The sequence below is a fragment of the Cajanus cajan genome, chromosome 6 (assembly GCF_000230855.2).
Source record: "Cajanus cajan strain Asha chromosome 6, NIPB_CcT2T_4, whole genome shotgun sequence".
Taxonomy (NCBI): domain Eukaryota; kingdom Viridiplantae; phylum Streptophyta; class Magnoliopsida; order Fabales; family Fabaceae; genus Cajanus; species Cajanus cajan.
In genome coordinates, this window is record NC_138522.1 from 3,594,489 (window position 1) to 3,608,083 (window position 13,595).

The 13,595-nt window shown below is 31.3% G+C and overlaps 2 protein-coding genes and 1 non-coding gene across 3 annotated transcripts; 1 reads left to right on the forward strand and 2 right to left on the reverse strand.

The window, feature by feature from the left end:
• The first annotated feature begins 1,579 nt into the window (after positions 1–1,579).
• Positions 1,580–5,165, forward strand: LOC109787800 (uncharacterized). Its single transcript, XM_020346368.3, has 5 exons — positions 1,580–1,700; positions 2,136–2,954; positions 3,051–3,273; positions 3,605–3,687; positions 4,403–5,165. The coding sequence occupies exons 2-5, from the start codon at positions 2,154–2,156 to the stop codon at positions 4,481–4,483; spliced, it is 1,188 nt and encodes a 395-aa protein (XP_020201957.2). The 5' UTR covers positions 1,580–1,700; positions 2,136–2,153; the 3' UTR covers positions 4,484–5,165.
• A 29-nt stretch (positions 5,166–5,194) lies between these two features.
• TRNAH-GUG (transfer RNA histidin (anticodon GUG)) lies at positions 5,195–5,266 on the reverse strand. The gene has a single exon. It is a non-coding gene; the product is annotated as a tRNA-His (tRNA).
• Positions 5,267–6,336: 1,070 nt separating this feature from the next.
• On the reverse strand, positions 6,337–11,983 carry LOC109787801 (putative magnesium transporter NIPA7). The gene is made up of 9 exons (XM_020346369.3): positions 11,651–11,983; positions 11,523–11,579; positions 11,059–11,149; positions 10,795–10,955; positions 10,525–10,652; positions 10,278–10,415; positions 9,693–9,785; positions 9,469–9,586; positions 6,337–6,934 (listed from the first exon to the last, which is right to left on the reverse strand). Exons 1-9 carry the CDS (start codon positions 11,769–11,771, stop codon positions 6,804–6,806), a joined length of 1,038 nt encoding a protein of 345 aa, XP_020201958.1. The 5' UTR covers positions 11,772–11,983; the 3' UTR covers positions 6,337–6,803.
• Positions 11,984–13,595: the final 1,612 nt, after the last annotated feature.

Consider the following 13,595-nt stretch of genomic DNA (forward strand, 5'->3'; position numbering starts at 1 on the left):
AATTCTTAGTTTGGATATGATAATTTGATTTCATCATAGTAAAATTAATTTTAAAAATATATTCATATGTTGAGATTTTTAAATTAAATTTTATAAAAATAAGTATTATCCATATTTAAATATTTAATAATTTTAAAAATTAATATTAGATAATATTTAATAATTTAAAAATACTTTTGAATATTCAATAATTAAAGTACAAAGAGATAAGATAAAATATATAAGTGGAATAACAAAAAAAAATGAGGAATTTCAAATTTTTACTTTTTTTTAAGAATTTGAAATTCTACTATTTTAAGAAATTTCACAAATGCTTAGATTTTAAATTATTTATAAATTATTCATCAAAATAAAATATTTTACTTCAAAGAATTTGAAATTCTTCAAACAAATGAATTACTCCATTTAAATTCTCCATCCAAACAAACTCTAAGTTTAACTACTCCCATCAAAACGACGCAGCTTCATGTGAGTGCAACTATTTAACATCTCAAACATAAAAATCAATCCACTAACAACCTAATAATTTAACAAATTCGAGAATCTAGTTTTCCTTACCTCGAAATTGAAGCAATTCAGGGGAGGAAAAGAAGAAAACTTCGAACAATTCAACACACAACTCCGAATGGATCAACAACTTGATTCAAAGTTCCTATTGACTTGAATTATAAATAAATAAAAACTTAGGTAAAATTTTGAGAAGAAATTCACCTCACTAGGGAAGGTTTAGAGAAGAAAGAGACTCACGAATTAGAACACTTCTTTCTAGAATTCTGAAGAACAAAACTTATGAAACTTAATTATAAACAAAAATCTCATATACCTTTTTCTCCAAGGTCAAATTAGACCTTTACCAAAGAAACTCCCAAAACTGCCTAAACTCATAAGAAATCATTGGATCCTAAAGTCCTTCAACACAAAACAACATTCTACACAACATAAAATTAATTAAAATTAACTACAACTTTTCAAAACTCATAGTGTTACATTCATTAACAGTTAAATTTTAAAGTTGTTGTGTCACCTGTCACAACTTAGGTGATGTAACATTTAGTGACATAATATTTAAAAATGAAAAAAATACAAAGTATTTTCATTTATAATTATTTTAATGACTGATTAGTATTTATTTTATTATTATTAAACCTTATTTATATTTATATTTTTCATTTTTAAATATTATATCACCACATGTTATGACACTTAAGTAGTAACAACTCATGAGTTAACACTAAAATTTAAGGATTAACATGTTAAAATCAATTTTTTTATTGTTAAATTTAAGGCAATAAATAACTCTAATTTAAAATAATGAGATTGCAATTGCAAATAAATAAAAATAGCGGAGAAAAGTACAATTTAAATTAGTTTTTTTTTTTTGATTGCTCATCAGACTCATATTTATGCAATTTTTATCTCTTTTTATTTTAATTTCAAACATCAAATTGGTTCAATTATTTTATGTAGATGAATATAATGAAATGAATTTCATGTCTTAAATGCCTTAAAAAGATATTTAAATTTCATCAAAAAAAAAAAAAATAGTTAGCCTACATGCGTACATTGCCGGTTGTCGGGTTCTGTGACTCTAATCCTGTAGAGCGTAGAGTGTCGATTAAGGCAGAAAACTTGCGTCATTTTCTCATTTGTCATTCTCCATCGACAGACAACAGGAGCTGAGGTCTGCGTCTCTCCCACAGGTTAGCCTCACATGCATGCTTCCTCTTCAACACTTCTTTTTATGTGTCATGTTGAAATGAAAACCATTTTCTTCCCCATTCATCTTCTCTTTTCTTTTACATGCATCAAATCAAACACAAACACACCCTTCTCAAATGTTTACAATCCACCACCAAAAAATATTTTCTTTTGCACAAGATACTTGCTGCTAATAACTCTTCCATCATTATCATTCTGCTTCTCTTTCAAAAGGAATAAATAAAAATTTATCATCATAAATTAACCCCAAATAAATAAATAAAAAATGAACTTTTTGTTTTTGGTAATAAGAAGAAATATAGTATAATTCTGAACATAAGTTAAACTAAACATGCAAACCAAAATCTGGTAGATAATGATATTAAGAGAGATTGAGTTATCGCCATTAATTGAGGCAACGTTGTTCTTCACTTCAGAACCAACTGTGCCACGGAATGGTACCCACTCCATCGAAGCACAAGGCATTGGCATTGAAGAAGCTATCAAGAAGCAGAACATGGGACTGTGAATCTGAAATATACAGTCACTTGCAAAAGAAGAAAAGGGTCCTCAAAAGTGGAACTGAAAAGTTCAACTACTTCAATACCCTATTGCAGGACTTCGTTGTAAATGATCCAAAAGGTGACCCCGAATTGGTGCAATTCATGGATGGTTTATATAACATTGTTCACTCTGAGACGCTTCATCTTCAGGACCCTAGCATAGACAACAATGCTGAAGAAAACACAGATGGTGATGATGATGAAGTTGTGATGATTGATCCAGATTGTAAGTATTTCTGGGATCATTTTAGTCCTCATGGAAACTCTTACGTACTTGATATTCCTGAGGATGGTGTCTTTGTAAAGTATGAGCCTGAATTATCAACTCCTAAGAGTACTACTGCTATATGCACAATGGATAATACAAATCATGTTTCAAATGAAGACGTCAATGTGTGCTTAGACACAGAATTGCATGTGAATCCTGGTGCAAACTATAAGAGGCATAATGTTCTTAGCAGTGGTGTGAAGCGTAGGGGTAGGAAGCCAAAAGGTGCAAAACTCTCTGCTGCTATGAATGTTAATGTTAAGAGTAGTGATGTGACTTCAAAGGTAGAGAAACATGCATGTAACTTGAAGGGTAGGCGCAGGAATCTGAGACTGAAAATGCGTTCTATGAAAACTGATGCCCCATCTAGCTTGCCTAAAGATAGTGATGATGAAACACAAGATATAATCGTGCAAAGCCAGATCGTATGTTTCTAAAATTAAAAGTTCTTTTTGCTTATATTCAATACTGTTCATTTAGTTTTTGTTAGCTATATATTATGTGTTGCTTCCCTGTTGAAGGTGGAACATTTTTGGCATGAACACAATGAGGACATTGCAAGGACACTTTTTAAAGAAAAACTCATGGAAGAACTTAAGGTGCCTTACTGTGAGGAAGAGCACCAGAGGCTTTTAAATGAAATTACTGTTCGAAAGCGAGTCCAACACCATAGAGACCTGCGTGGGCGAATCAAAATCTATGAGAAAGATCATCTTGGAATGTCTTTTCTTGATTATAGTCCTGGTGAGTAAGATGTGGCCTTCTCTTTCATTTTGCACTTGCTGTGTTTGCATGTTGGAGTTCATGTGCTTGTCTGTGCTTACCCAGTTGGGATAGAAAGTTGCTTTTGTATAGACTATTAAATGTTACGGGTTTAACTTTTATACACTGACAATCAATTAGGAATCATCTTAAATATGACATTTAATGTAATTATTACAAAAGTCAGCAATCTTAGTATCTTACCATACATTACACTGTTAGTGCATTCTAATTTATTCTAAATGCTATTTTTGAAGAATACTAGTAACTACTATGAGAAGTATAAGATTTTATACATGTGCTTGTTTTGCAGATCTTGCAGAGAAGATAGAAAAGGCTAATGGTGATCATCCCAGAGTTCTGAATCTCCTGCGTGGATTCTTCTATTGGTTGAAAGTAAGTATCTTATGATATTTCAGCATCTCAATACATGTTATTTTATACAGCCTTTCATGCACTGCTCAATATGTTATCCTGAAAATATTTAACCTTAAAGACATTTCCAGATGTTTGTGTTGAGAAATATGGCAAGAGCTATAAAGAATTGAGTAAAAGTAGATAGGGTAACTAATCCCTCGTGTATCTAACTAATCTCCAACTAACCACACGTGTTAATAGTTGGGTATGTGATTTGAAGGATTTTGATTTTCTTCTGGTTGCTAGGCCTCAGTTGCCTCATTTTGTAGTTCTCAATTAATTTTCTAGATAAGTCAGCATATAATGGGATAGTCAAATAACTCGAACAGTTACCTCATTGTGTAGTTAGTTCTCTTTGTGACTATATGCATCCTTTTACTATGTAAAATAGTCATCATATTGAGAATATATGCTTTTATATCTTGGTCCACATTAGCCCCATTTTGCAACGCTACGAGGGAAGGTCCGTATCCTTCTGTGTTACAACTCACCTAGATCTTGATTTTCATTTATCTTTTATTAGTCCATAAAACTGGCACCGCTATCTAAAACTATCAATTTTGTGTGTGTGAATTGTATCATAGAATCGAAGTAAGCTTTACAATATTTACATTGCGGTATTACTTTGAATGAAGACTTGAGATATTAGAGGCTTGTAGTGTCTCTTTCTGATTTATACGTTGTGTGCTGGCAGAATTTATCACATGAAGGGGCATTCATGCCGTGGAAAGATGAATCTTGTTTGGATATGCTGCCACTACAATTGGAAGGATAGTTATTGACAAGTTTGGCACAGAAAAATGAATCATTCCATTGATGATAGAGTATGTTACATAACAATAGTAGGTACTATATCCTAACACCCCTCAAGCTGGAGTGTGTGGAAAGCACTCCCAGCTTGGCCATGAAAGTGGGGAAATGATAAAGGATCCAAAGGTTTAGTGAAAAAATCTGCAAACTTAATGGAAGATGAGAGTGCTAGTAGTAATAGGTGAAATAGCTGAGCTTGTAGTTTCTCTACCTAGCAATGTGGCAATATCAATAATATGTACATGCTTCGTTATTTTGTGGAAAGCTTGGGTTTCATGCAATGTCTGGCTTGGTTTGGTTTGGTATTAGGAACATGGAGACCATGCACAAATGTGTCAATTACAAATATGTCAATTCACAAGTGGTTGATAATACTGCAAAGTATTATACCTCTAAGGAGGATCAAGAGACAACTATTTGTTTCTTAAAAACGTCATGAAATTAGTGATGAAACCAAGAAAGATACATCGCGATTTAATTTTTGAAAATTATTTAAAATGTTAAACATTCAGAATTTCTGATTTTAATATTTTGTATCCAAATACAATAAAAGTAATAAAAACATATGAAAAAATAAAGATAAAAATCTTTATAATAGGCAAATATTGAAAAAGCAATTTCAGTGGATTTTGACAGATATTTATGGTCGGTCTAGAGCCAAAAAATTAAAACACCATGTGGCTGCTGGGATTCGAGCCCAGGTCTCCACGGCCACAACGTGGAATTCTTACCACTAAACTACAGCCACTAGGATGGCACCTGACATTAAAGTTTACTATTTATACTATATTTCGAACTAAACTCTTCAATTTGTCAGACATTTAAGTTAATAAAACCACATCAAGACATGCGAGTTGAACGCTGAACCCCTTATATATTTTAACTATATATATATATATACTATGTTTAAATATATAAATTATATATAAAATTTGTGTAATAGATATTTTTAAATATGTAAATTATATTTTAGATTTATAATAAAGATATTGTAATACAAAATTATTTTTATTAATAATTTATTTTAAAATGATAATATTTAGTTTATAAATAATTATAATAAATAAAAGTTGAAATAGATAAACAAAAATTAAAAGAATTCTTACAAATCGTTTGATCGAAAAATTTTTTAAAAAACATTTTAGTATAAGATAACAATTGATGTTTAATATATAGAGTTGATATAAGAAATTATTCTAGAAAGTGTTTTTTTTAGTAATAAAAACTGTTTTTACTTTGCATAATTTTGTTTGTTAAATTTAGGTATATCTTTTGACAAGAGATTGTAACAAATATATAAATACTTAAATCTTTTTATTAATGAAAATATTAAAAAAAAATTCACTTAGAAAAACAATTTCATTTAATATTTTTTTATCCTCCTTAATCTAAGCACTATATTTTTTTTAATGTATAAAAATTTAGAATAGATCAAAGTACGATTCTTAAAATTAGAGTCAATCATCAACCTTATTAAATTTTTTTTAATGAAATTACAAATTACATATTTCATCCCGTTCAAATTCGCATAAAAGAATATATATATATAAAGTCGAATTCAATATCGCGTCATTCTTGCAGGCAACCTATGCACCATATACCATTCGGATAGAAAAATCATTTAATGAATAAAATAAAACCATTTTTCTGCAATACACCTCAAATAGACAGTCGTAAAATTGCAGTCAGAATATCCAACTAAACTTTTGTCATGAATCACGTCAAACAATTTAAGTCCGAGTAGCTTTGTTTAGGTTCAGAACCTTAATGGTGTCCGAGCAAAGATGACACCAATAGTAGAATATTATAGATATCATATCCATATCCAATCAGTAAGTTCCTTTAATGAAATAATTAAAATTACATTGATCAATATACATAGATTTTTCATTGTTCAGGTGAATCAAAAGGGGGAAGGGGGGATGGAACCCAAAAAATAAATTGGGGACAGGAATACAAGGGGACTCAAAGATACAACAACCCCGGCATTTTACACGATAGCAGTCAATCTTTAATTTCATATGATACCCATGAACAAAACCCCAGAGAAAAGAAAGCGCTGTCTCGTCTCTGCCTGCACAATGCGATGATTTTCTTTTGAATTTGCTGAATCAAATAGATGGGGTCAGAGCCAAACCCTATACACTGCTACATTTCTGTTGCTTAATGTAAATAAGCCTGCTAAATTTCCATTTCTTAGAGTAAATCTGAAGAGATCTGACAATGAGAAAAATATAGCAATTGACAGATCTAACTTCTTGTTCCAACTGTCCAAGATTTATGTATCACTTGAAATGGTCTTGCCGGATAACTGTAATTAAATTGAAGGGTGGACCATCTTCCTCCTTCTGTTTCCAAGGTTCGCCATTGCCTTGAAAATACCAGGATACTTTTGGAGACAAGGGACTATATAAATCTGCACGTGTAGAATAATTAGGCACTATCCCCTAGTTTGTTCAGAAGGGAGGGGAAAAAATATATGCATTTATGAAAAGAGCATTAGTCTCTCATCTTAAACACAACCAGAATATAGCAAACAAATTCCAATCTCAGCCAAAACATATCAAAGTTACGTTAACAAATCTTAGTCTGTCAATGTTATCTATGTGCCCTCAACCCAAACATTTTCGGGTTTAACTTTCCTCTTTGAATGTGCCCTTATTTTCTAACAGAACTTGTTTTGCCATTGCATGGGTATATATCATTTATGCAAACTACAATTTTAATCTCCAGGTTCTTTATACAGGGATAAAAAAAACTATCTGTATCTAAGTTAAGAAAGTGCATTATAGGATGAAAAGAAGTCTTCAATTGGAAAATAATGGATTTAGGTGTATATAAAAGAATTAACTCTAATAAACATCAGAACCACAGTATACTTCTATCCCAGAAACTGTAAGGCTTTTAGCTCATTTTATGAACTCATCATTAATCTGACAGTGCCTATATTATAATAGTAATTTCCATCAAAGAATAAAACACCAGAGATCCATCAAGTAAATTCAAACTCAAGTGTTTAGCTTTGAGCAGGATGCGTGAATTATTGTAAACCTTCTTAGTTTTTAGTACCATATTCTATTTTCATGAATAAAAAAAGAAAACTAAATCATGTTAAGCAGGAAAAAGCAAATATTGCTACTATTATTAGGACTTGACTTAAAATACACTTATCAGACAAAATTCACGATGTTCAATTTTTGAAAATTAAATACCATATTAAGAACAATCCATATAAAAGTATTCAACAAAGAAATATCCATTAGGCAGTACTATTTTTAATATGATCTCAAAGCCTATTTAGTCTTGACATTGGACCACCTGGCACCTGCAAATATCCAGTCTTGGGCACAAGGTAATGTGTGTTCCACATCATCCTGAGTTGCACTTGAGTTAGACTCGGTTCATTTCTAATATTTCCTTTTTCTTGCTTTATTATTAGATTGTCTTTTTGGCCTCTCTTTGGTGCTCCCCTCAAGGTAGTTTCTTTCAAGGGAATTTTCCATAACATGCAAAATTTTCTATTGTCAAATATGTCAGGCCTTTACCACAATTTTTCATCAATTACCAGCATCTAGGTAAATAAATGACTATCTAGAAATCTGTCTACATTTATATAATTCCTTCCCCATTAAATTCAAACCCTGTTACCATTGTTGTACATGGGACCAGAGCAAAATCACCAAGATGACTTGTTCAATTGTATGATTGGTCGGCTTCTTTGTGTTTTAGACCCACCAACTCAAAAGTCAGACTGTGCAACTCGGATAGGGGGAAAAATTATGGGTTTTTTTCAACTAATCTCTCTTCTCTCTCATCTGTACTCACCTGACATTCTTCGACATCCTTTATTCAAACTCATCTGAACACTAGCAGCTTGTTTTTTGAGTTCTTTGTTCTTTTACATTAACTCATTGACTCCCATAGGAGCATTCTTTGTTTAGACATTAGTGCGCCTGATTGGAGGGACTGCTTAAACTGATGTAAGCCTAAGTCATTCCTAAACCATATAATAATTTTGTAATATATAATTTTATCCCAAATGCAATCATTGTACTGAAAATTCCTATCATATTAACCATATCATATCTACATTTCAAATTAATTCAAAACTATGTGATACCTCATTGGTATGCATCAAATTTAATGCGAGACATACTTTTAAAAGAACCATTTTGATTATTTTATTGTTATTGTTCAATTTTTAATTTTTTATACGATTTGACACACATAATTAAGGTAATATTTAGTTACAATTTACCATTAGACCGATAAAAATCACATTTATTATAAAATTATTTATGATATGTGAACGCATTATAATTATGACAGTATAAATCAATCCCTTCTCCCCCACACTCTTTCTGTCTCTACACACAAGGAGTAACTAAGGCAAAAACACTTATTGTGAGAAATAAGAATAATATATATTGACCATTAGATCTTATTAGAATGGTTAAGATTAAAAGATAAATGCACACCATGACATTTTTAAGTGGTCATGTAACTATTAATTAACTTTTAATCTTAATTATCCATGTTCTCAAATGAGAACTGTTTTTGTTACACACAATTTTGTATGTTAGGTAAGATCCCTGCTATGGTCCCATAATTTACGTGTTCCCCTCCCTTCCCAATTCTAAATAAGACCTCGTTTGCGACAACCTTGCTTGTTAGTCTTAAAAATTATATGAAAAAGCAATATCGCTTATTCCATGGTTATGGCTACTCGTATAATTTAGAATTGAGCAAGTTAACAAGAAAATATGAGCAATTTTCTCGCATTATCTAAAATGCAAAAGGTATAGTCTTTGGTGTAAACTGTAAACAGGCTATATTACAGGTCAAGCTATCCAATACTGATAAAGTTTTTTATTGCAGCTCAACAAAGGCACATATAATGAGGACCTTATATCAACAGAGGGCTCCTCAACAAAGAGGCTGATTCATTACCTGTATTGACTGGAGGATCTGGCTCTCTTGTACTATGTAATACAGTTGTTCCAGATAAAACAGTAATGAAACCACATAGCTCAGATGCAATACTGCTTACACTTTGACCAGAATAGTCCTAAACAATAAAAGCAGAAGAGCCAGGATTACAACAGAGTTGACCACTTAATCATAAAGATGTCTTTTCGGATGCATTTTTTAATTTGTTTCAGTAAAATACCAACCTTAAACATGATTGCACTAGCTAATATTGTAAAAGATGTGAACAAGGCATAGTAGATCGGAGAAACAACTGCTGTGTTAAAAGTATCTAATGCCTGCAGTCATGCCATGAGTTGGTCAGAACAGAAGCCTAGTTTGAAGACCAACTAGCAAGAAAATGATGAAACTAAAAGGAATGGAAAGAACAATCTTGTAAATAGGAATCGGACTTTAAGATTATTAGTTCTGGTGGCTCAGGTCAAGCATTACATGGATGTTATTTGGACTAGATGCTAGCATCTTTTGAACTTCTAGATCAGCTCAAGGCCTACAAATCATTTCTTTAATTGATATGATGATACGCAATTACTTTAGATGAAAACTTCAAAACAGACATGTTGATAATAGGCAGCAATGAAAGAAGAAAAAAAGTTGCCACAAAATCTACAAAATGCTCCCTCGTATGAAATACAAACAGAATGACATCAGAATAGCCAACACAGAATACCTATATCATTTCCTCAAAGGAGAATATAAACTCAGGCTCCAACTTTTTACCAAATACCAAACATTATTAAGTTCAGATAAAAGTTAACAGTGATACAGACCATATTAAGATAATTTAACTGAGTCACGATGCATGAAATAGCGACCATTGTAAAAATCCATGTCTGAAACTGAACAAACTGGTCTGCACCCTCAAGTGTAAGTCTTATAGCAATGCCAATCGCCTTTATGCTCATGACCTGAGAAACAGGATATTCTATCAGAAGCACAAAACCAAAGGCGACCTTGGGTATTGAGTTGTCAACTATAAGTACTTCAAAGATGAACTAGGTAGGAAGAGTCGCTTACAGTCAAGGATCCAATTATGGAGCATATTCCAATATAAACTAAAATATTAGTCTGGCCATAGCGAGGAGCACAATACACAATCAAAAAGACCGCTACAGCGATAGCTGAGGCCGTGTACAACAGGAATGCTGGATGCCAGAACACAAAGCAATAACATCATGCATATATAAAAAAAAAATCCAGCAAATATGTATAAAACACACAATCCGCATTTTCAGCCACATTTCATGTACAAACAATAAAACCTCAGCAAGCAACACAATAGCATACCCGGTTGAACAGCCATCTGCCATATTTCCTGTACAGAACTAAGACTCTTTTCTTGAGGTGCATGGAGCACAATCACAGTGGATCCCACAATGCACAAAAGACACCCGAGCATGCCCATTTTCTGCAGCTTCTCGTTCAACATGAAATGCGCCAAGACAGCACTAGCCATTCCCAGAGTCACAAAACAGCAAAATTAATCAAAATATTAAAATAATATAAAAAATTGAAGAAAAAAAAATCCGCAAGCGTTTAATTTTATTTTACCTAACAATAATACTCAAAGCACCAAGCGGCGTGACAAGCACCGCGGGGGCGTAAACGTACGCCACAAAATTCGCTATCTCTCCAACAATCACTGTAATTAAAAAAAAAAAAAACGAGGCCCAATATCAAAAGATAAAAGAAAGTGAAATAAATAAAAAAGGTTAGTTATATTTTTAGTCACGATTTTGGTTCTATAGTATATTATAATTGGTCCTCATGTTTTCTCTCATTTACGATCCAAGTCTTTTCATCCCTATTCCACCCAATATTAAGCACTATTGTGTGATGTCATGTGATGACCATGCATATTAGTTAATTATGCTAGATATTGGAAGAAAGGATGGTAAAAAATTGGAGAGAGTAAATCGGTACAATTGAAACGTGAAAGAGCAAACTTGCACAATTATGATAATTGAGTAACTAAAAATGCAATTAAAGGTGAATAGAAAAAGTTAGGTACTGACTGGTAACCATTCCGAGCCACCAGAGAGGTTGTAGCAGGTAACCGTAGCCTCCACCACCTGCGACGAGGAATTAGGCATAGCAATGGGAATAAGGAGTGAGGGAGAAGAGAGAGAGAGAGAGAGGTAACTGGCAGAAGAGCCGTTGAGAGTGGCGCGTTGGAGGCCTTTCTTCTTGATGATGAAGCTGGAGCCGATGAAGGCGCTGGAGGTGAGGGCCAAGATGAAGCCGATCAAATTGCTTGAGTACATGGTTAATGGTTTTTCAACGCAGATAGTGAAGTGGTTTTGGAACCCTAGGGGACATGAATGAATGAACAAGAACGAAGGAGGCTGAAGCTGAAAGTGATTCTATTCTGCGTTTTGGCGGGGCTCCCTCTGTTATTGTACTGTCTGCTTTAGTCAATGAGGTGGAATTGACGGGTGGTTTTAGTTTTGGTCGCATTTGGAGGGAGACCCAGAGAGAGAGAGAGGTGGAGAAAAAGTGTGAATATGAAATCATAATATTATATGAATTAATCATGGATATAACGTTATTACAAAGTTTTTTACACTAACAATTAATTATTTTTTAAAATTATTTATTTTATTAAATAAGCAACTGATATGGTATTATTAAAAAATATGATTGATTGTCAGTGTAAAGTTTTTTAAATTGACAATTAATTATATTTTTTAATTGTGTCATGTCACTGTTAAAAGTAAGGGGGGTGTATTGGATTAGGATTTTAAAGAACTTTTTTAGTTAAAAAAAATCCTGCGGATTTTAAAAGACTTTGCAGGATTTTCATGACTTTTAAGATTTTGCAAGATTCTACAAGACTTAAAATCAGGATTTTAATTGATTCTGCAATACTTTTAAATTAGGATTTTAATGGATTCTGTGGGATTTTGTGGAGTTTTGACATTTGATAAGATTTAAAAAAAATTATACATTCAAATTTAAAAAGAGTCAAAGATAAAAATAATAAATAAAAAAAATAATGTCTAGATAAATAATAATAATAATTCTCTATAATATTCTATCCTCTTTTTATAACATCCACTATCAATTGTAACAATTCATCGGAATCATCCTTAATCCAAGCTTCATAGTTTTCTTTCTCTTTTCATTTTTCTTTATTATTTCCTTGTGAATCTCCCATTTGAATTACTAAAACAATATATGTTAAAAAATAGTTATATAAATAATTACGGATAATAGACAAAATCAATAAAATTATAGTATTATTTTTAGAAGCACACCAACATACAAGATCGAATATATTTTTGCTATCCAAATGGATCAAATACCTCAGTTATTATAAAAAAAATGTAAAAACGAAAATATAGAAACATAAGATAATTTTTTATATAAAAAAATTAGTATATTCGATACTGAAAAAATATTTAGATATATAATTTTTTTTATATAAACAGAAGTATTTAGATATAGAGAATATATATATATATGATAATTTTTAACGATATTTATAAATATAAATTATTCTAACAAATATTTTAACAATATTTTCTTTTTTAAAAAATAAGTTAATGAAGGCATAAATCCTAAACCCTAAAAAATTAGATATTGCAATGTCTTATGTTAATTTTCTTTTTTTAAAATATAAAAAATCTTAATTTCATAATATAAAAATAAAAAAGAAAAATTCATAGTAAAAAAAATAAAATAATTGTTAAGTCATAAAAGGAGGAAGGATAAGAGTAACAAATTCAAGGGAAAGAGAGAATTCGCAATTTTTATGCTAAGAGGGTTCTTCCCCCTACTAAGATCCATTTTTATCTCATTCTACTCACAAAAACCCTAACAAATTCATCTTTTGTATATATATATATATATATATATATATATATATTGTTGAGATTATGATATCAATTTCATCTTTCACCTTTTTCTTTTCTTAACGTGTGTCATAAAAAAAATTACCACTTAAAAGTTAAAATTTCAAGTATTTTTTTGTGTTATATAAAGGAACAAATTCAACTACATAGAATAAAATAAAGTAAGTCAATTAAAGAGAACGAACAGAAAAATAAAACAAGTCAATGACACTATCATTTACATATTAGAGTTTC

Bases quoted from the DNA above. Each gene is read 5' to 3' on its own strand.
- LOC109787801 (XM_020346369.3), bottom strand. From the start codon at position 11,771: ATGTACTCAAGCAATTTGATCGGCTTCATCTTGGCCCTCACCTCCAGC. The intron at 11,150-11,522 runs GTCAGTACCTAA...TTTTAATTACAG, and splicing joins GTGGCTCGGAATGGTTACCA to TGATTGTTGGAGAGATAGCG. The intron at 9,587-9,692 runs GTTGGTATTTTA...TTTATTGTTTAG, and splicing joins CTAGTGCAATCATGTTTAAG to GACTATTCTGGTCAAAGTGT.
- LOC109787800 (XM_020346368.3), top strand. From the start codon at position 2,154: ATGGTACCCACTCCATCGAAGCACAAGGCATTGGCATTGAAGAAGCTA. The intron at 3,274-3,604 runs GTGAGTAAGATG...CTTGTTTTGCAG, and splicing joins TTTTCTTGATTATAGTCCTG to ATCTTGCAGAGAAGATAGAA. The intron at 3,688-4,402 runs GTAAGTATCTTA...GTGTGCTGGCAG, and splicing joins GATTCTTCTATTGGTTGAAA to AATTTATCACATGAAGGGGC.